We start from the raw sequence: 24,523 nt of genomic DNA, 5'->3' as shown, positions 1-24,523 counted from the left end.
CTATACGCATGCCTTTAAAATTTGAGGAGTTCCCTCGATTCCTCATGGATCCCATCATCAGAACCCAAGCTTGACAAAAATGTGTCTTAAAAACTTAACTTGCTTAACAAACATAACGAAGAGGACAAATAGCCAAAGGTGAACTATGCGTCGTTGAAGAGTTCCGTTCTGATCATCATCAGCAGTTCCACTTCATCAAATGTCACGTTTTTGAATGTATATGCTTAATTTGTTGATAAAAACACAAAAATCACTATATGTATGCCTTTAAGATTTGAGGAGTTCCCTCGATTCCTCATGGATCCCATCATCAGAACTGGATTTTGACAAAAACGGGACCAATCTGTATGCATATACATACAAACAAAAAAAGAATTTTCCAAATCGGTCCAGTAATGACGGAGATATGGAGTAACAAACATAAAAAAAAAAAAAAAAAAAAAAAAAACATAACCGAATTGATAACCTCCTCCTTTGGGATTTGGAAGTCGGTTAAAAAGCATAATTATGTACATCTAAGCTCCAAAATAAAATGAAACGAGTACAAATCAAAAAGGCTCGTTAATAATCAACGTCCACAACTGGAATAGGACTAGAGTTTACGGTACCTACGGCAATTGAAAATTCATCAATCTCATTCCAAACGGAATTCGTAAAACCAATATCTACATTATAGTAAAAAACTTTTATCTATGGGCCAAAATTAACCAAAATATCTTCGTTTCGTTTCGTCGATCTGACTATTATTTGAAAGTCGGAGATCTATTGAAACATGTTGAATACCGGTCTGGCCTAGTGGGTAGTGACCCTGCCTGTGAAGCCGATGATCCTGGGTTCGAATCCCAGTAAGGGCATATATTTGTGTGATGACACAGTTATTTGTTCCTGAGTCATGATTGTTTCTATGTATTTAAGTATGTATACAGGGTGTTTGGTACATCGTTTGCCAAATTAAAACGGCAGATAGCTTGAGTCATTTGCTATCTTCTCATACCTAGAAAAACTTAAATTGGCAATTTTTTTTTAGTACTGCTGAAGTAAAAATTAGAAATTTACGAAAAACTGTCATATTTAGAAGTGAAATTTTTTTTTGCACCAAATTAAAAATTTCTAGGCCTGAGAAGATAGCGAATGACTCAACTATCTGCCGTTTTAATTTGGCAAACGATGTACAAAACACCCTGTATATTAAATGTATCCTTTTCTAAGTACCCACAACACAAGCCTTCTTGAGCTTACTGTGGGACTTCTGTCAATCTGTGTAAGAATGTCCTATAATATTTATTTATTTATTTTATTTTATTTATCCCAGACAAAACCAAACAGGAAATTGGTAATCATACTTTACTAATTATTAAACTTGTGCACCTGACTTCAGTACCCAGTAATCATTAATTCCTCGCGAAGCGAATTAACGTGGTTTCATATTTACCGGAATACTTCAAACTGTATTAATTAAAATATTTCTTGTTACACGGGTTACAATTGAACCTTCATTTTTACCTACATAATTATCTGTAACTATTGTGGTCATAAAGGCTTCTCAAGCGGGATTGTGCTCAAAAATGTACATTTCGTTTTGTTTGTAGCCTTCAAATCAAGAGTGAACAGGCACCTTCTGGGCGAGCTCGCTCCATCGTAGGCCACGTCTACGCCTCGGCTAGTCTGTGGCCATGAGTAAGCCCATTCATAATAGAAATAAAACCGGGCAAGTGCGAGTCGGACTCGCGCACGAAGGGTTCCGTACCATAATGCAAAAAAAAAAACAAAAAAAGCAAAAAGAAAACGGTCACCCATCCAAGTACTCACCCCTCCCGACGTTGCTTAACTTTGGTCAAAAATCACGTTTGTTGTATGGGAGCCCCATTTAAATCTTTATTTTATTCTGTTTTTAGTATTTGTTGTTATAGCGGCAACAGAAATACATCATCTGTGAAAATTTTAACTGTCTAGCTATCACGGTTGGTGAGATACAGCCTGGTGACAGACGGACGGACGAACGGACGGACGGACGGACAGCGAAGTCTTAGTAATAGGGTCCCGTTTTACCCTTTGGGTACGGAATCCTAAAAAAAAGTAGCCAATCTTCATTGCATTGCATTCATTGCATAACTAGTTACCGAAGCTATATAGAAGTACTGTTTAACCAAAAAACTTCAACTAAAATCATTATCTACGTAACAAGTATATAGGATGACCCACGTTAGACCGGGCCATGTCCGCCTGACCGGGCTGGAGCTTCCAGCGCTTACTTTTCTATGACATGACAGGCGATGACGTGAGGCTTTCTATAGAAAACTATACGCCGGAAGCTCCGGCCCGGACACGGCCCGGTCTAATGTGAGTCATCCTTGCATATATTAAAAAGCAATTACTTAATGTGACTTTGAGACCTTACAAAAATGACTAAAACCTACTGAGCAAACCTAATTAATCAAGGCTTCAGCTAAATTAAACATTCCTAGTAATATGCCTTTTCTTCAATTTTTGAGTAATTAGTTTTCTTGGTCTCACTCATTAATTAAGTTAAAACTAATTTTTAAAAAACCATTAGTACTTTAATTTGTGTTTTTTGGCGTTATAAAGTGATATTATTTTCTTTATCAAAGGTATCTTATAAAAATTACACCTAAATTAGTACTTAATTTCTGAATGTTAACCTCGGCAGTATTAAATGAAGACACTGAGGCTCACTCTCATTGTAATAATTGGTTATAAATTAAACCTGATTTTGTTATGGATATGATATGACACTGTAGACAGTTTACATAAAAATCATATCTTAATTAAAGGAGCATCTTTTTAGCGTCGGCGTCTAGTCAGAAAAATGGTGTCGCTGCGTAGTAGCGCTAAAGTTGCATCGAGCAGCAGCCGTAGTTAATTAGACGCCGACACGCGGGAGACGCTATAGTGGGGTATTTCTCGCCGACGATAACATGTCAATGTTTAGTGAGGAAAAATCAATAGCTGTAGACAAAGACAGAGAATCGTATACATAAACATTTCAAAAAACGACCCGATTCCAAACTCTTCTACAGAACAGAAAATATCTGTAGCAAAATACGGCAAGGTAGCAGAAACGTGGAGGTACAAAACTACATCTTAATTCTAAGAAACGTTTTAATATTAGCCTCGGAAAGGCAAGGCGTGATTAAATCTCGCGCATTCGCCAATGAAACATTCTTAAATGATTTTTCAAAACTATAACTTTAGTTACGTAAAATTATATTTTATATAACTGGCTGGTGCTACTCTGAAAACTCGAGCGCGACAAAAGTTTTAACTATCTTGATGAAGTTTTACCTCTGACACAAGAGAACGCCATTCTGCCGTATTCTGCGCCACTTCACGTCAGTTGGGTACTTCGAGGGTGGACGTAAAATTTCCATCCAGGTTCCTCGCATACGCTCTTCTCACAGCTCGATCCTCTCCAATCCTCTCCAGGTGACCGAGCCAACGGAGTCTTTAATCCCGCCAATTATATTGGTAAAATAACACATAGGTACATACACATACAAATAATCATTATAATCACTCCTATTACGGAGGGGTAGGCAAAGACTAGGGATTTCCACTAAGATCCTGACATACCTCTTTCACTTTCATAATTTACCTCAAACACGTTCGCCGGTTTTCTGACTCTTGACTTGGCCATTTCTTCAGGATTTCCCCGATCTGATCAGATAAAGTCCGCCGAGGTTTACCCCATCCAACTCCTGCTTCTACTTCTCCCGTATACACTCTCTTTTTTAGCCTTCTTTCGTAGATTCTTAGTTTTATTTGGTATAAAGTAAATTATAAAACTCACACAATACTCGAACATAATCCCATAGTAGCACAGTCTTATTAAATCTCAAGAAAACTCGGCGAGTCCGGTAGCGTCTCTTGTTTTTTTAACGACCCTCGGCTATTTATTGAAACGCTGGGAAACAAAAACGCCATTTGAGGAATGCTCTTTTTGAAGAGCGTTTCGTCTGCGGTCGCTAGTTTTTGAAGAGCCAAGTTTTTAAAGATGTTTTTTCAAAGGATTCGTTTGAATTTCGGGTTGCAAGTTTTTGTTGTCATGTTATTATTTTTATCTAGGGTTAGGGTGTTAGGGAATGAAGTGAAAATAAAATAACAGGACTGACAGACAGAGTTAAATACTTGTGCATTAATAATATTAGCAGAGATGTAATCATACAATTCATATAAATATGTAATGCCATTCATAAGTGCTTGTTGAATGTGCTTTGAATTGAATACAGCAATATTGGTCAGTTTGTCACGAAATAAAATATATCTTATTTCCTTGTACCTTTCGCACAAAAGCTTCACTTTTCATTCCGGTACAGTCCTACACTTATTAGTTATTAGTGTGACTACTCATGACGTTGTAATAACGGCGTACTTCCAAGAAACTGTATTAATTAAAGCTATTCTCGCCAACGGGATAATAACTGAGTAATATGAAATACGATTCTAAGGAACATTATCGAGAGACAGATAAACAAAGCGTTTACCGAAGAGATCCGCAATATTATTAACCACGAGTGACTGACAGAAACCAGAGACCGACACTTTTGTTTTTTTATCCAATAAATCCACGGCGACTGCTGTCTCTGTTGCTGTTGCTGGTATTGGAGATTCCGTAATTAATAGATAACCGTGAATCATTCAAAACTGTTACTCCCAGCCTCTATTATAACCTTGTCTCTGGTGGTAGTCAAGTTGCATTCACGTAGCGAATAATTCTCAATAATTATTCCAATTACTTTCGCGCTCTCCGGCTGAGCAAGCTTTGTTTAAGAAATTTCATTCCATCTCAAAGAACCTCTAGTTAACGGGTTCCTCTGGATACTACATTTTTTTATACTATTTAGCTTTACAATCAGTATTAGCGAGAATTTAAATTTTTCGCCACACCAGCTCGTAAAAGCTCTCTTTATACTTCAAAAACTGATGAGGAAGTTGCATTTAATCCACGAGAGTAGCAAAGGAAATTTTTGAGTTGTTTCCTCATGTTGGCTAGTAGAATTTACTTTTAAGTACTTAATGATTTTGAATCATAAATATCTTGTCACTTATTACGGAATAAGTCCGAAAATACCATGCTTTTTCGTAACTTTTTGGATGAATTTTAAGGACATACAGTAAAAGTGCGCTTGTATTGTACAGAATAGGGACTTATATAGTCTTGACCTCGGAGTAAATATCTATGGAGCGGCCATTAACAGGCGTTCCCCTCTGCAAAAAGATCGCGGCCGCCGGTCAAGGAGGTTATATAAAACTAGTTGCCACACGTCATACGCCATTCAGCAAACGTCAGTCTAAGCGGAATGATGAAACTTCTGCGCCCCGCGCTCGTCGCAGGTGGACGCGTTGTTTGTTGTTCTGAATTTTTTGCATTTTAAATCGCTATTTAAATTGTGATTGGTTGCTGTTTGGTTTTTTCGATTCCTTGTTGCTCCTGAGAAGCTGTTACCCCAAAGCTCCGCCCAGTGGGCGGCCTCAGAAAGGGACAACTGTATGTGCACCGGTGTTGCTGGGGATCGAACCGACGACGTCGGCGGATTAGAAGACCGTCACCCGTACCGCTGAGCCACGACAGTTGAGATACACTTGACGAAACATAGGACTATAAGGTACAGTGACGTCATTGAGATCGCGTGCATCGGCTACGAGATATTGCTACGAATGCTACGACTTATTGCTACGCGGTGACGTGTTACCGGTCCGCTGCACTTGCAGGTACTTGTACGACTAACACCACATACATACATTGATAGGATACGTTCGCGGGGCACTGGTCTCCATATTTGTGTAGCCGCAACGCCGTAGGAGATGTGCAGTAATAGTAGTAAATTCACGATGAGTAGGGCGGACAGTGGCGAGCTGACTTGTGCCGGGTGTCAAATGGAAATTAATATAGGCGAGCAGTATCTGCAGTGCATGCTTAGAACCTGCCGTAAGCTCTATCACTACAATTGCAATAATAGAACTTTAACAGTCGAGGAGAGAGACACTTGGGTGTGCCCAGAGTGCGCAATTACATATAAGAAGACTGGGCGCAATTGTGAGACACCTGTGGGCACACCTACCGTACTGAAAAACGTGATGGTCAGGAATAAAACTGACGTTTCTCCCTCGGTACAATCAGACGGAGGCGACACGAATCACATGCAGATGGTGGCCGAGCTGCAGCTCCTGCGTGGTCAGATAGGTCGGTTGACGGAGCAGCTGACTGATGCGGTCTCAACTATCGCGAGCTATCAAGTAACTCTAGAAGGCTATACGGCTAAATTCGAGGCGATCAACGAGAGGCTGATGACACTGGAGACAGCCTCGAAGTGCACTGGTAATTGTGGAGATAGGTCTGCACCCACAACTCTCACGAAAGGTAGTAATACAAAGTCGAAGCCTAGGAAGAAGAAAAATCGTCAGCGCGTGGTAGATGTAGCAGCAACAGTTACAGAGAATGCAGGCCCGGTCCCAGCGGGCGAAGCTTCGGTTGAAGTATCTGGAGAGCCGGGTGGTCAAGTGGCTAGCGCGGCGATAGCTAAAACGTCGGGTGAACTGGAGGTACGTGAGGTAAGGTCGGCACCCTCGCCTCGAAGTGGAGCGACGAAGTCAGACGAAACAGCTTCCAATGACACCGAATCTTCCGACGAATGGGTGAGGCCGCGCAATCGAAGACAACGTCGCTCAACCTCTGTGCGATGTACTGCGGGTCCTGATATTACGTCGCTAAGGGCAGTTGAGCCCCGTAGATTCATACACCTCTGGAACATGGTATCCGGAGCAGACGAAATACGTGCATACCTGCAGGCCCTGGGGCCGGATAAGACATTTATAGTCGAAGAATTGAAACCAAAGGGCAACTATAAGTCTTTCAAAATTGGGGTTCCTCTTGAGCTATATGATAAGTGTGTATCCGCAGAGATTTGGCCTGATAATGCACGTGTCAAGCCGTGGTTATTTCGAAGACCATTGCAAACTCAGAAGGCAGGGAACGAGGCGAGTGCCTAAGACGATTTCACTAAATATTTACTATCAGAATGTTCGCTGGTTGAAAAGTAAGCTGTCATCGTGGAAATGTAATCTCCTTGCATCTGACGATTTGGACATAGTAGCGGTCACGGAATCTAACTTAGACGAATCAGTGTATGACTCAGAGTTGTGCAGCGTGGAGTGGAATGTGTTACGGAGAGACCGATGTGGACGCGGCGGTGGCGGGGTACTGTTGGCAGCGCGTGACCCGCTGCGCCTGGAGCGGATGACCTGTTACGAAACCATGCATGGCGAAGACCTCTGGGCAAGATTCATAGTTGCCGGACATTATGTATATGTTAATGTAGTGTACATACCCCCGGGGTCTTCGGATGAAAGGTACCTTGAGTGGTTTGACAGTGTCGAGAGAGTGTGTTTGCTGTACGATACTTCAAAGGTTATTGTCTTGGGCGATCTAAATCTGTTTAGTGCTACTTCAAACGTTGAAAGGTCGTTTCAATGTTTCATAAACACCTGTAACTTTTATCAATATAATAGCGTGTTAAATGTGAATGAAAGGATCTTAGATGTAGTGCTGACGAGTAAGGAGTTGAGAAGTGCGGTGTCTGTGCGTTCTGCCGACACACATGAGGTGCTAACAAAAATCGACCCTCACCATCCACCTATCATAGTCGAGCTTAGCTATATCTTTGCTATTAGTAAAGTTGTTCTGGAGCCTTCTAATATCGGAGACCACAATGATTGGAATTTTGGCAAGGGGGATTACCTAAAGCTATATTACGAAATCAGGGATAAAGACTGGGAATTATTATATAAAATCCGTCAAACCGACGATGCGGTAAAGTACTTCAATGATTCCCTTTATGAGATTTTTAACAAGTGCTTTCCACAAAAAAGTAGAAGGCGAGGAAGGAGTCGAGCATATCCTGTGTTTTTCACAAATACTATAATCCGCGACATCGAATTAAAATCGCATCTTCACCGTCAGTGGAAGCAATCTGGAGACCGGTTAGTGTACGAGCGTTTTAGTCTTCTCCGTACCAAAATAAAAACCGGCATAGCTGATGCGCATACCAGTTATATGAGACAGATATCTGAAAAGCTATCCTGCAAGCCAGCGCAGTTTTGGTCTTACGTGAACTCTCTTCGTTGTAGAGGTGGCGTGGAGCCAAAAGTAACCCGCGGAGATATAGAGCACTCAGGCGCTGCTGCTGCGACTGCGTTTGCAGATCACTTCAGCTCTGTGTTTTTGCCGGACGAGCCAGCTCTGGATCCCCAAGTGGCCAGCGCCAGCTTGCCGGCCGATGCTAGGCACGTGGACGTTAAATGTCTTACTTCGACAGATATAAGAAACGCTGTGAAAAAGTTAAAGTCTAGTGCCGCACCTGGACCTGACGCGATACCGGCGTTTCTAATCAAGGCCTGCATTGATGACTTAGTCGCTCCGATTAAGTTTATGTTCAACCTTCTCCTGGATTCTGGAGTCTACCCTGCGGTATGGAAAAGATCTAGGGTAACACCTATTCCTAAAGCGGGCTCGAAACTAAAAGTGGAGAACTACCGTCCAATTGCCATCTTAAGCGTCTTAGCTAAAATTTTCGAGTCAGCTATTCAAGGAAGACTGCTCCCACAATGTCTGGCTCATATTACCGATGCGCAACACGCGTTCTTACCCAAAAGATCTGTGGCAACTAATTTGCTAACCTTAACCCAGATCTTGTCGCGCGAGCTAGATAGGAAGGCTCAAGTCGACGTCGTCTACCTAGACTTCCAAAAAGCCTTCGACCGCGTAGACAATGACATTCTTCTTATGAAGTTAGGCGCAATGGGCTTTGCTCCAAGGTTGCTTAAGTTGTTTGCGAGCTATCTCTCCGGTCGAACTCAGTACGTGAAGTACGGACCCTATATATCTGAGAATTACGGCACGCGTTCCGGCATTAGTCAGGGGTCTAACTTGGGACCATTCCTCTTTGTACTGCTCATAAATGACTTACCATTAGAAGTGCATAATTCCACATTACTGTTATTCGCGGACGACCTAAAGCTAATTAAATCGGTCGAGAGCCGGAAGGATTGTCAGGAATTACAAATAGATGTCGATGCGGTGTACCGTTGGAGCCTCAAAAACAAATTATATTTTAACTCTAGTAAGTGTGAGGTGATGACCTTTTCGCGATCGCAGGGGCCTATGGAGTATGAGTATGCAATCGGTGATGCTTGTATAGCACGTTCGGCCCGCGTCCGTGATCTAGGTGTGCTTTTCGATCCTGCACTCTCATTTCGCGATCATGTTCAGGCAGTGACGGATGCGGCTTACAAGAGGCTGGGATTCGTTTTGCGTAATTCTGGGTCCCTGAGCGTATACGCCACTCGCGTGCTCTATGCTGCACTCGTCCGGACCGTACTGGAGACGAATTCTGTAGTCTGGAGTCCGCATGAGAATAAATATATTCTCATGTTAGAACAGGTCCAGAAAATGTATCTAAGGGCTTTGTATAAGAGGCTATACGGCTATTATCCGTACATGTACCCTACCTTATTCTTGCAGGGTCAACTCGGGTATGACTCCTTACAGTTACGAAGGTCGCTCTCATTAGCCAAATTTATATTGGCAATCTTTAGGAATAAAATCGACAGTATAAAACTTGTCGAAGTCTGCGTGCGCCTGTTCGTACCTAACCAATACACCCGCGCGCGCCGGCACCCGCTGCTGGCGGGGGGCTCCGCGCGCACGCAGGCGCACGCGCAGGCGCCGGTCGCGCGCGCGCACGCGCTGCTCAACTCCCTGCTCGAGGCACAGCCGCAGTGCGATTTATTTGTGAGTGCGATGGGGCGAGTGACGATGGAATGCAAGAGGATGTTAGAAAGAGAGATGCCTAAGAGTACCATACCATAATTAATACATGTGTCTGAGCTGTATATTGTATTGTTATAAATAATGTTAAAAGTGCTTTATGTTGTTAATGTGTTCCAATTTGTGCCGCTTTGGCATTAGCTGTAAGGTGCAATTTGTTATTTGAAATAATAAATAAAATAAATAAATGATAGGAGCCGAAAATGCCGAATTGCAGCGTTTTCTCGTGCAAAATGAGATCGGAAACGTCTAGTCTACAAAAAGAACACGTTTCTTATCATATTTAAGTACTATTACATCTAAATATTATCAAATAGTGCATTAACTTTGCAAATAACTAAAAAACATTGTCAATCTGACAGTGATACCAGTGATATGATATTAGATCTAATTTAGGGTAATTCTAAAGAAGACTTTCTAAATATTAATTAGGTACGAGTAGAATTTCTAATAGGAAATATTATGCGAAACTCTGCGTAGGGGGCGCGACTACCACAATCCATCACATCTGGGGGTCCGCCGCGGAACAAGAAAATTTAAATTTCGTTATCTAACCTCTCTATCACTATTGCATATTTGAGCGATAAAGAGAAAAGAGAAAATTTACTAGCTAGCTTAGTGCTATTTATAATTTATGTAACACATTATTTTTATATAACACCTTAGTTTCATATCAATCTAATCTATTTAATCAAATTAATAGATCTATAAGAATAAAGAAAAGGGGGACGGGGGATCAAAAAGTAGTCGAAAACATAGCGTGATTTGTGCACAACCCCTAAATAACGTAAAATTACCGATAGACTAATTTTTTGAAAATTATTTTTTCCTTTAGTTTCTACATATAGCTGGTCAAGCAGATCTTGTCAGTAGAAAAAGGCGGCAAATTTGAAAAATGTAGGCGGGTGGGATATCGTCCCATAGAAAATTAGAATTTCGCGCCTTTTTGACTGACAAGATTTGCTTGACCAGCTATATATTTTTATTTAACATGTCAAATATTTTATTAATTTATGGTATTTACGGCTGTCACTTTCCATAAATAGGCACTTTTAATTTATTACTCTGGTATCACCGTACCAATATTAGTGATGTGACACCATAAAAACCAATATCGGTAAAATCGATATAAACATAATGAATAATATACAGATGGTCATGATGCCTTGTGACCACCAGCCATATCGTGCTAACTTCAAGGTGTGATATTCCTAGGCAGATGATGAAACGCCGGCATGTCATGATCTGACTAGTGACCACCAGCCATACCGTTCAAACCTCAACATTTAGGCATATCGAATAAGTAGGATGTCCTAAATTTTAGCAAATGATAACCATTGAAATGGCTTGACAGCCTACTTATAGTACGTGTTTGGGTAGCGTATGATTTTAGTACCTACGCATTCTGCTCCAAATACCACTAGCCCAAGCAATAAGAAGTTATAGAGGGAAATGCTAGGAACACAATTTTTGACTACGTAACTTTGTTTGGACTAGTTAGGAGGTGAACATATCAAAAGTCCCCGGCCGTAGCCCCGGTGCTGGGGGGTAGAGGGGGAAAGAAGGTCTCATTTTTCGGTTTTTCACTTATATCTTGGAAACTTTGCGTCTTAGCGACATGACTACTAAGACAAACCAAAAGCTGATAAAATTTGTTACAAGTTTTATTCAGTCAAGTTTTTCGATATCTTGAATAGTTTTTGAGATATCCGCTCTTGAAAGTTTATTTAGGGCTTTCAATTTTATCTTGATATCTACATTAGTGACGCTGCTAGACCGTGTTTGGTATAATTTTCGTATAAATCGGGGGTGCTGAATTCAGTTTTGGTATCACATTGACACTATTCCTACGAAAAAACATATAAACTTTAAACAAATACCTTTTTTTTAAAATTCCTCTTCACGCTTAAACCGCTCAACCGATTTAATTGAAATTTGGTATACAGATATTTCGAGTCCCAAGACAGGACATAAAATACTTTTTATCTCTATAATCATCTTTTAAAGTTGTGAAATGGAGTATGGGGGGAATTCAACTTCGTCGACGAAACTGGATTCCTGAGGTTAATACTGCTCAAGGTAAGGTTTGAAGTCATGTTTGGTATCATTTTCATCTAAATCACAGATGTATTCCGTCCTAAATTTCATCTAAACCGGTTTAGCGGTTATTGACTCCCCATGCAAACTTCCACCCCACTTTTCACACCCTCAAAATATGCTTTTGGTTATTAAAACTATCCTACGTTCTGTGTCGAGACTGAAACTATTTCTATACCAAATTTCAAAGAAATTGGTTCAGCAGTTTAAGCGTGAAGAGGGATTAAAAAAAAATATGTTTTTTTAAATTTTGGTTTTACTTCGGAATAGTGTCAATGTGATACCATAAATGAATTCAGCACCCCCGATTTATACGAAAATGATACCAAACATGGCCTAACAGCTGCACTGACGTAGATATCAAGATAAAATTAAAATCCCTAAATAAACTTTCAAGAGCGGGTATCTCAAAAACTATTCATGATATCGAAAAACTTGACTGGATAAAACTTGTAACTAATTTTATCAGCTTTCGGTTTGTCTTAGTAGTCATGTCGCTAAGACGCAAAGTTTCCAAGATATCAATGAAAAACCGAAAAATTCGACCTTCTTACCCCCCTCTACCCCCCAGCAGCGGGGCTACAGCCGGGGACTTTTGATATGTTCACCTCCTAACTAGTCCAAACAAAGTTATGGAGTCAAAAATTATGTTCCTAGCATTTCCCTCTACAACGTTTTTTGAGCATTCATTTCCTGACCTACACATAGAATGCAGCACTAGCAGTGGCAAAAAATGCAAAAGGCAGATTATTAAATGGCGGCGTTTCATGATATGCCTAGGAATATCTCGATATGCCCGATTTTACGATCTACCGCCGATATATATACTAATTATCCCCTACTCAATATCCCTTAAATGACATCCTATGGCCGCGTTCCATCTCTGTCATCAGATCTGCATGCTCTATAGTATATTGCATTGCTTTCAGAAGTAAACCAACATGTAAGATATTAACTAATGAACTGATAATAAAAAATCATTCTATATCAGCTTGCAAGATTCGCCCTAAACAAATTGACAAACTATTAGAAATAACATCTAAACAATACAAAAATTGAAAGTTAGTAAAATGCTGGTACAAAGACTTGATATTGTATTATTATTATAATTGATAAAAGCAGAAATTAAAATTCATTGTCAATTTTATCGACAATATTATCGACGCGTCCCTCGCACTATCTAGGTTTACTTAGAACTGACGTCATCTCGGTCACGGACAGGGTTGTCTGTGTTTGTTCTTGTACTTGTGTGAATATAGTTTTTGCTAGTGTTTGATAATTTTGTCGTGTGCGTGTGTAGCGGCGTATGCTAAAAATGCATTAGTGTTAACATTATTTGTGTGCGTTACCTCGTCCCCCGCGCCAAAAACGACAGAATTTTTCAGATAGAAATTAGTGCGCGTCTCTACTCCATAGATATTTACTCCGAGGTCTTGACAATTATGGAATCCTCCGATTTTGTCGAAATCCGACGAAAATTAAAAATACGACAACAAATAAAAATGGGTTCATAAAATCTATTTTTATGGACAATCATGGAATGACCCGAGCTCCGTCTTTTGTCTAGGGCTTATTATTCTCATGTATATTCTGCTTCTTGCATTTTCTTCAGTTTGTAAACAACGCTCATGTTACAGAAGCGTTTGCATCTGTCTTGAAGCAATATAGTTACAGATGTAGTGCATAATTGTTATCCATCGTATTTTCTCGGAAACGTTCGTATTAGTCAGTTATTCAGTCGATCTGAGTACATTTTGAACAGAGACTATTTATATGTAGTACTTGTCTAAAATAATAGCAATACACGTTCGTACGTTTCCTTTCCGTGAAACTTAGATTCAAATGATCAAATTGAAAGTACTCCTTAACTATTACATACCTATGTATAGTATTTGTATATTTTTATTGTAACCCTTGCTTTTAGGATAATGACATAGGTACCCATGGTGAAACTAACTGCTGAATAAAATGGTTGCACAGGGAGCGTGCATGAATTATGCTGACCATAGGAGCCGTCAGATTTTTGGCATGAAGTGTAAATGGGAAGTTTATGCTTCCGATGTAGCCACAAGATGGCAGTACTATGCATAAGAAAATATACTAGAACTGCACTGTATAGTTCGTTTTTTTTTTACCTTAGAAATACGGTAATCTTGATGTGTATTTTAATTGAAAAACACATTTTAAAAATAAATTACGGATAATATGTAACAATTATGAATCTAAAACTATCATTTATATTCTTCTGCCTTCATAAATGATAGCTACTGATTTTTAATAAGCGATTTTCAATTAAAAGACATGCCAAAAACGCTTACCTTCTTCCAAGTTCTTTCTAATGCTAAAAAAACGAACTATAGATGGTAGCACTTGCTTTGACAATGTACATGTTTACTTTTGCGATTGAGGCCACATGATAGCACACCCTCCAACGCGCACGGTCCTTATACTGTTTTGTGAAGTCCGTACTTTATATTTCAAATGTTAATATTAAGTACCGACAGTAACTATACAACTGTATTCAATAATATACTAATAATTATTCACATAGTACGAAATATTATACGTTTTAAATGCAGTTTGGTTTTAGTTACGGTTACAAATTGCGGTCGTTTATATTGTACGTCGGTTTTGAACATATTAATTAAATTATTACTTCATTAACAATGGCCAAAATTATGTGGTTAACAGAGTACTGTCAGTCGATAAATTAAGAATATAAAATAATGGGATTTGGCTCTCAACTATTCTTTGGGTACATGACAAACATATTTTATTTTACTTTCTTGCGATAGTACATACTTTATAATTTACGCATTCATTCAATAGTTTGCACTGAGTTTGTTTTTAGAAAATCGACAATATTTTATAAGTTACAAGCTAGAGGCGAAGAGCATAAATGATAATCACTTTAGGTACAGTCGCCAATTAAGCTAGGACCCTAAATGCAGCCAAGGTGTTCACAAATATCTGAACACGCCTCTATTGTCAGGGTATTAGAGTGCGCGTTCAGATATTGTGAACACCTTAGCCGCTCCGATATATCTGATGGCGACTGTACCTACTCGTAGATTGCTACGATTCGTCGTAGACACAAAGTCGTAGCTGTTTCGTCCAAATAGGTAACTTCGGTGGTAGAACGCTCAATAGTATAACGGCCCGATTCGAAACTTTAAGATACGTCAATTAATAGATCTAGAAACGTTATGGATTGGATGTGTCAGTGTCAAATGTGACGTTTCTTCAAACAAAAACGTCACTTTTGACACTGACACATCTAACCCATATCGTTTCTAGATCTATTAATTGACGTATCTTAAAGTTCGAATGGGGCAGTCAGGGCTGATTTAGACGGCGCGCCAACTCGCATGCGATTTTAGTTACATTGCGGACGGTTGGTTACGTCCAGCTCAACCGACCGATCAAAAACCGCAATGTAATGAAACTCGCATGCGACTTCTCGCATCGTCTAAATAGGGCTTAAGGGATGACTCACAATAGACGGGGCCGAGCCCGGGCCGAGGCGTCCGACATGTCATTTTCTATGACGGCTGATCGGTGATCACGTGGTGCTTCCCATAGATAACGAAGCGCCGTAAGCTCCGTCCCGGCCTCGGCCCGGTCTACCGTGAATCATCCATAAAGGGGCCCACTGATTAACAGTCCGCCGGACGGTATCGGCCTGTAAAGTTAGAACAAAATTTTGATCGTTCCGAACAACTGACAGGCCGATACCGGCCGGCGGACTGTTAATAAGTGGGCCCCTTAAGACTCAATTTTCTCGATCAATCGAGTTTATTTCACAAGTCTAAAAAAATAGCCCATTTAAGCTCTAGTTGGGCCATCGGATTCGAAGAATACGCCACAGTTAGGTATCATTTATTAAATCTAACATCGGTATATTTGTTTTTCAATTTTTCAGTTCAACAATAAGAAACCTGCCATTACTAAACAGAGCAGCAAAAACAATAATGTTTGGAGCAACTTATGTACGAAACAATCTAGAATAGCGGCAGGCAAAGTTGCATTTCACAGAAGCCAGCTTATTTGAATACTTGATTGCGCATTCACTTCAAGAAAATAAACAAAATATTTTGTCTGCTTTAAAAAGGAATCTAATTTATATTTTTTTGTGTTTTTCGCATTGCTAATAACGCGGACTGTGAAACTATTATAACGAAAAAAAACAACGGGCACTTTGGGAGTGCCGGCAGAAGTGAAAACTCAATGACATTGTAACAGTTTCTCGATCACGTCACATGAACCGTTAAAATTTTCAGTGATGATGTATTTCTGTTGCCGCTATAACAACGAATACTAAAAAGTACGGAACCCTCGTTGGGCGAGTCCGACTCGCACTTGTCCGGATTTTTTTGTAATTAAAAGCTTATTGTTACAGATGCCCCGTCCCTGTCTACTGCTGCTGCTGGCAGCGTGCTTCGTTCACAGCTCCTACGGGCATGCACGCACGTTCACACGTTGCCAGCTCTCCCGCGAGCTACTCCGGTACAACTTTCCAAGGAGCCTTATAGCGCAGTGTAAGTGCCACGTTGTCAGCTCTACAGCCATGTACGTTCACACGTTGCCAGCTCTCCCACGAGCTACTCCGGTACAACTTTCCAAGAAGCCTCATAACGCAGTGTAAGTGCCACGTTGCCAGCTCTACAGCCATGCACGTCCACACGTTCCCAGCTCTCCCGCGAGCTACTCCTGTACAACGTTCCAAGAAGCGTCATAACGCAGTGTAAGTGCCATGTTGCCAGCTCTACAGCTATGCACGTTCACACGTTGCCAGCTCTCCCGCGAGCTACTCCTGTACAACTTCCCAAGGAGCCTTATAGCGCAGAGTAAGTGCCATGTTGCCAGTTCTACAGCTATGCACGTTCACACTTTGCCAGCTCTCCCTGAGCTACTCCGGTACAACTTTCCAAGAAGCCTCATAACGCAGTGTAAGTGCCACGTTGCCAGCTCTACTACAGCCATTCACGTTCACACGTTGCCAGCTCTCCCATGGTTCCACAACAAGACTATTACGTTATGTGTTTAATGTGTGTACATTAAGCCCTGCGATCATATATAACCATGGATACCGCCTTTAGGAACATTACCGTTCAAATTCTCGGGCCAAATTAGCACACATACACAATTACGCCTACATTCAAATAAGACGACGCGTTTACAGAGCCTGTAATCAAAGCTGGTAAACGAAATAATAGTCATCTTTATTACACTAATGGTACATAGCTAAGTGTAGATGAAATGCATATAATGTCAATAACTACCAATAAGCGACATTAATCCGCTAATAACCTTCTTGCTGTATGTACTGGCCGCTGAGAGTTCGCGGTTCATATTTGATTAGAATATGACTTGGACAGGGATAGGTTTATGCCATACAGTGAAGAACCAGTCAAATAATTCACGTATAATAATTTAATGCAGATTAAAAGATAACTAGTTAAAATGTTGTTATGACATGACAGACTAACTCAACATAAGTAAATATATCATTGTTGTATAAATGTATTCCGCTATAATAAGTACAGTAGAGTCCGGTTATAACGACGCCCAAGGGACCGCTGATATTACGTCGTACTAACCGGACGTCGTACAAAACGAACTCCCAGTTTTAATATATTTTTTTAGTCAAAATAATTACATACTTTTGTATTTATTAATACTTATGCGACAATCAAAGAAAAAAGAAAACATTTATTTTAAAATATTTTTTTACGTTAGTATTACGTTACGAGTCGTAATACTTACGACACCTTGTCAAAATGGAGAGACTTGTGTGTTTAGTTAGAAGAAGCCACTTTTCAAGATACGCGTACTCACTCGTCATCCGCAAATTACTCGAATCCCGTAAAATAAAGTCGTAATTCTTGGGGATCTAATCAAGATGACGTTTTTTTATCACACAGTTCCGATGGCCACCTCCTGTGTCCATCATCAGATCAGCTCGAGGGTACCTACTAAAATATTGCATTGTTACCCAACTTACATAATTATGTATGTGAAGTTTAAGCTTAATTGAATATGGGGAATTTAATTGGGTTTTATTTAGTTTGCAAGTTTACGAAAAGTCACATGATTATTTCATCTTGGTCCGTATAGGCAAAAGGGGGAGGGAAGTTGGGTGCGCGAGACGGAGTAAGCTTCTTACCCATAATTTATTTGTAAAAACTACATCGCTCGTCGTTGTAACCGGACTTGACGGACGGATTTTGTGTCAATTTCCGTCGTTAAAAGCGGTCGGTCGTTATAAGCGGAGTCGTAATAAACGGTTGTACTTTCATAGTAGCTTGTACTAAAACCAAACAAGTGCTTATACTTACGTCGCTATAAGCGGTTGGTTGTTATATGCGAAGTCGTACTAACCGGACTCTACTGTATTTTGTATATTTTATTATCAATCTGCATGGCAGTGCGAAGTCACGTTCAGGTATAGTCTGTCCGTTTTTCTAAGATCAAGCACGCCATAGTAAATGTATGGCGAACTTGATCTTAGAAATCGGACTGGCTATACAGTCTGCAAAATTTACATGGGTACACGAATCGGGTCAAAAATATTTGAACAGGCGGAGTCACAATAAATCCCCACTTTCAGTTCAGAATATTTTATATGTATATAGCCGGTCAAGCAAGTTTGTCAGTAGAAAAAGGTGCAAAATTAAAATTTTGTATAGGACCACAGCCGTTCGCGCGCTTACATTTTCTAAATTTGCCGCTCTTATAATATTTTAAACTTTCGCGTTTTGATTACATATTAACTCACATTATACGAAACGAAACTGATTTACGTCGGTAAATCAAGGTAATTGAATATAATTCGCGTTAGACCCGTCTATAATGTGAGTTAATATGTTTGCCGCTCTTTTCTACTGACGGAAATGGCTTGAGAGAGAACCTACATATATATGACAGTAGAGGGTGGATTCAAATGATCAACATTTTCAGATAATGTGTGTATTTGATAAATTAATTCAGTGAAAGCATGATAGGAAAAATGTATCTACATATAGGAGACCGAGTATGATTATCTCACGGGTTATATCTCATGAATAGAACATATTCTAGATATCTTGCCAGGCATCCACTCAATTTCATGTAATTGGACAGTTTTTTTCCATAGTTCTCTGCGAATAGCATCTTGTGGGAATCTGAATGGAAAGTAATGTAAAATGACAATACCTAATTTGATTATTAATTTGAAATAACTAGGTAGTTTTTTTATAGCTTGGATCTCATGAAATAAAAAAGGAAAATACAAATCTGTAAGAAGGAATTTATTACTACATTTATAATTATATACAAAATACCTAAACCAAACACAAGTTAATAAAATAGTCTACTTCATTTAGCATAACACCATCCCTATTATCCTCGCAATTTAAAAAGTCGTATGTTGTTATGAAAGTCGTATGCAGTTGTTACCTTTTAGCTTAGCACGGTAGTATTGAAAACAAATCGTCATGTTTTTTCCAAATTCTACTGAAATTATCTGTTTACTACAAGTGAAAAGTGATTCCACTGTCCTTGGTATGAACTAAAATAACTTCTGCACCACTTCACGACACATGAATATATTTTTAATTACAAAAAAACGTTGTTTTTAGAAATCAATTTAGCCATTTGTCACTGACTGTCATCTCGGTCGTACTGAGATTGCCAATCGAGCAGTTTGTAAGTACCGCCTATCGCGGGGTAGTTTGCGTTGGGTCATAATTGAGCGGACAGAATACTTCCATGTATAGCATTTCGCTGATTAAGCCCCGTAATAGAATGATGTTCAGTCACAATACAGTTGACACATATCAAAGTTGCATTAACTGAGATGCAGGCGGTCCCCGAGGCGCGCCCTCGGAAATGCCATGAAGCTGACTTACATGTTGCGTTTACGACTATTATTATCTCGGTTTCATTTATTACGCACACACGCATGTTATAAAAGGGTCATTCTCAAAAAAATACATCATACAAAAAGTATGGAAAGCGTCGTAGCAATTACCTATAGACTCAACCGAAGAAAATTTTCAGAGAATGACTCAAAACATAAAATTAATCATCATCTTCCACGTGTCCCAGGTTTTTGCCACGGTTCATGGGAGCGTTGGGTCCGGTTGACAATTTAATCCCAAGAATTAGCGTAAGACACTAGTTTATATGAAAGCGACTGCCATCTGTCCTTCCAACCTATAGGGAAAACTGGGCCTTATTGGGTTTAGTCCCGTCTCTTCACGATATTTCCTTTCACCGAAAAGCGATCGGTAAATATCAAATCATAAATCGTTCCGAAAAACTCATTGGTTTAAACCCGCAACCTCCGGATTGCTCCGGTACGTCATCATAGACGCTTTCTTAGCAAATTAAAAACAATGTAACAAAGCGACTGCTCATTCATATCCAAAGTAATAAAATAATTATATAACATAGGTAACTATCACTGAAAGTATAAAGGAGACATCGTGAGTCGACCGTCGCGAGTTGCATTTCGGCATTAGCTCGCTAATCAGCAGAGTCTCGCGAATCTAGCAACTCACTCCCACTAACAACCCTTGATGGACCTAATTCCTTTGCAATAAGATTTGAAACCAGTAAGCTAAATATGTCAGTGATATACGCGAAAATTATAATCAGCTCGTTTGCCATTGTTATGAAAGTTGACTCGTTAATGAATCGCCGTACGATGAACAATGTTAACTAGGCGGTGGAAGTTCGAACATACTTTTAGCATAGCTCACTGTCGCAAGTATACTTAGAGGTTTGCTATTGTGGAGTTAACATAAGCTTTTGTGTTTATCTTTTTTGTAGTTTCAGCCACGACAGACACGCCATAGTGCGGATGTCGTGTATAGTACGTATATGTGCTCACATCAATATGTCTGCAAGCACATATAACCTAGACATTATACCTATGTAAGTTCTTTGGATAGTGGAAAATATCTTGATGTCATCAAGGCTCCGTTGTACAAGAAAAATGTGTTTATAAGAAATTTACAAGACCAAACATGTAAACGTGGTTCGCGGTAGGCCCTCTGATGTCAATCTGCAGCCGCAGAGCGCAGAATGGGTGATAATAACTAGATTTTCCTCACTACACGCAGCAAGGAATGTTCAATATTACCGCCTGTTTTTTTACGTTACAAAAATACAGTGAAAACCTCTACCTAACTCAAATTTTTTTCACATACCCCTATTCAATTGAGGTTAAATCTCAATTGCATTTAGCTTTCCGAAATTGGAGTTCAAATCAGATCGGCAAAGTTGGTTATTCAGATCTTAGCTCGCCACTATTGACGTAGCGTGTGTAACTTCGGTGCGGGTCCATTGTGCAAGTTTGGACTGGTGCGGTGCTAATTGGTTGATAGGTGAAGCGGACTTCTAACTGACATTTACGTGTGTTTTGATTAGCAGACTACTATTTGACTTGTCAGGGATATTATACCTAATGTAAATGTACGAACGTGTCTTGCTATTTCAGTCAGTTTCGGTACAAAAAGTAATGAAGTTGACAGAAGTAACATGACAAATACAACCAGCCGTATTCGAACAATGAGATACGTCAAATATCCATATTGAAACTATATGGATTAGTTATGTCAGCGTCAAACAAGTGTCAAAATTGACATTTATTCAAACAAAAACGTCACTTTTGACACTTGTTTGACACTGACATATCTAATCCATATCGTTTCAATATCTAGTATTTGACGTATCTCATTGTTCGAATACGGCTGAACGTTTCCGAGAAAATACGATGGAACACAATTGCGCACTATATCTGTACAATATACTTTGTTGAAAGTCAGTTAAATGCAAAATTTGAATGCTCCAAACAACTGACAGGCTGATATCATTTGACAAACTGGTAATCTGTGGCCTTTAGTGGCAAATTTCCACAACTAGATACCAAAATTTTAATCACAAAAAGAGTGGACCTAAATATTCAAATACAGAAAGTCTGACATGCAGAATATGAAGCTACATAACATAACACTAGTAAAAACCGACTTGCGAGAACAAAAGCCAAACAATGGTTCCCACTTTTGTTTGCATGCTCAGTAAAGTATGTTGCAATCATGCCTCATTTTAATACCAACAATCAACTTTTCAGTGTTTTGAAGTGCTTTTATGTTTTTAAGTATCCTATTGTAACAACGTAATAAATGCTAGATTTGCCATAGGCAGATAAATTTATGCGGACATCCACAGAAATAAGATACATTCAAATCTTAACGACTGCGCCACTTAGGTACAAATACTAACAGTAATTGATTTAACGTAGACTTATTTGTAGAGCCAATATGTTTTGAGACTGAAAAAACGGTCCAGGATTGTTTTAATTTAAGTTGAAATCGATTAGGTACCTTGGTACTACCATACCAGTGTATAATAGATAAGTTACGTAGTCTTCAAGATTAAATTTGCAACATTAAGGACTGATTTTTTATTACACTTACATATTACTTAAGTAAATATTTCAATACAGAAATTGCTTTGTTTTTCTTCAGTGTACCATGATTATTTCAATAACATACTTACACACTCCACCAGTTTACGAGAAAAATGCCTAAGGCACTGGTCCCACCGCGAGCTAGTAAGCTATGAGCTATCGGCTATAAACACGAACAAAAGATAAGCACTCCCGTGTAAATAAAAGAGACACGGCGACATTTATAGCTCACCGCTGGGCGAGTAACTATAAATATCGCCGTGTCTCTTTTATTTACACGGGAGTGCTTATCTTTTGTTCGTGTTTATAGCCGATAGCTCATAGCTTACTAGCTCGCGGTGGGACCAGTGCCTAAATCTCAAAATAGTGATTTAACCAACTCAATCGTTAAAAACAACACTAAAGCAAATTATTATTTGTAAACGTACGGTCAACGAATTTAATTTCGTACCTTGTCACAGTGACTAGAGTCGTCATACTATTGATACTATTGTCACTGTTACAAAGTACAAAATGGGTAGGAAATTAAATGCTTTAGCTGTACAACTTCAATCAAAACAACACAATCGATTATGATAATAACCGACTTTTGATTCGCGACGAGGTCGCATTTATTTGAATAATTCGGGCTTAAGACACCGCGGCTGTACCGTCGCCCACACTGTTAACTGACGTTTCGTAAACCTTATTACAAAAGGCATAAGGTCCACCTAGGGACGATTAAGTGTTGCTGTTTGTACAGTATCAATTATAAACCGTCTCTGTTAACAATTTTAAACTTAAATGAAAGGGATCTCGGAATGTTTTGTCATCTGAATGCCCCCCTTTTTATGCTAATAAGCCCTAAGATCCGAGTTCAGGCTTATTAAGGGCGGCAATTCATTCGGTTTGCGGCCGACTTGTTTTAATGTTATTATTTTGAATTAAGAATCCGGAAGTCACGGAATTTAATTTGGTTAAACAAGTGGTTTATTTTGTGACCGTGTTTTGAATTTTTTCTGGTTTTGTGGGAAGCGTTTCTGAAGCTAAGCTTATGTGGATTCTCTAATCTCTGTGGATTTGACAGGGATACAAGCTGAATTTCATGATACCAGTATTTTGCTAAAAAAAATAACGTTTGTGCGTCTGTACGTGCTCTAAGCCATATGGGGCAAAATGTAATATGCCTTGATCGTAGTTGGCCTGAAAAGCTAGTTTTTGGGCCAGCGGGTTGATTCCAGTCAACATTTTTTACCTAGAAAATTTCCTTGACTGTGAGATTTGATTTCTGTGTCACTTGATTTTTACCTTGTCACAGTGACAATCAATATGAAAGCTGCCAGGGATCTCATATTATTGTCGCGGTGACAACTGTGACAAGGTACGAAGTGGCACGGAAATCAAATTCCTTGACCGTACGCAATATAATAATGTTTTAACCAAATTAATCATATGTCAGCTTTTAGAATACGTTATGTCACGAGCTGTTATTCTAATAATATGAATTGGCCTCTTATCACTACACTACACATACAAGCGCTTAAATATTCAAATTACATGTATAATATAGTACATGTAGTTGTCAAACGCTGTAGTAGAGCCATTTCGTCGCCTTATCATACATTAGCATCATACAAGCCCCGGCAACACTCTCATACAAAATTCAAATCAAACTGAGCGGAGTCAGCAATCAACGCGCAAAAGGGTCGTATAAGGCTATCTGAATGCACATACGTCTAACACAGATGTTTATTTAAATAGACGTCGCTTATCAGGTGTCATTATCAAAGCTGAGATGTGGCTTTAATACTTAGGGAATATTGCTTGGTATTGATGGCTCTGATTTTTAAATGGGTAACCAGTTATCATGTGCGCAGATTTTACATCACAGATGACAAATACAATGTGACACGGAGCAAATACGCTTGCACTGCTTGCAGTGCTGTGAAACGCTTGTTGTGCAAACTGATCTAAACGTTGTCTATGTCAAGTACATTCGATTGAATCATAATAACAGTGTTTATGAGTAGTGTGGTTGTGTATTAAACTTGCAGTAATACAAATATGGTAAATATGTAATCAGTATTATTGAGTAGTGTGAAATTTGTACAATAAAGTACGTATAAAATATAGATTCAACAATTCTT

General features: G+C 39.3%; 2 protein-coding genes across 2 annotated transcripts in view; one reads left to right on the top strand and one right to left on the bottom strand.

The window, feature by feature from the left end:
- The window catches only part of LOC134679291 (leucine-rich repeat-containing protein 15), a 149,678-nt gene that overhangs the window by 38,669 nt on the left and 86,486 nt on the right, over positions 1–24,523 (bottom strand). The gene's annotated exons all lie outside the window — the stretch shown is intronic.
- Positions 16,328–24,523, top strand: part of LOC134679234 (lysozyme) — a 36,650-nt gene continuing 28,454 nt past the window's right edge. Inside the window, exon 1 of the mRNA XM_063538124.1 lies at positions 16,328–16,479. Within this exon, the coding sequence (XP_063394194.1) occupies positions 16,341–16,479 (139 nt within the window). The 5' untranslated portion in view covers positions 16,328–16,340. The remainder of the gene's footprint in view (positions 16,480–24,523) is intronic.

The sequence above is a fragment of the Cydia fagiglandana genome, chromosome 2, assembly GCF_963556715.1.
Source record: "Cydia fagiglandana chromosome 2, ilCydFagi1.1, whole genome shotgun sequence".
NCBI lineage: Eukaryota > Metazoa > Arthropoda > Insecta > Lepidoptera > Tortricidae > Cydia > Cydia fagiglandana.
Note: the sequence above shows the minus strand (reverse complement) of the source record. Positions and strands in the feature narration are given on the sequence as shown.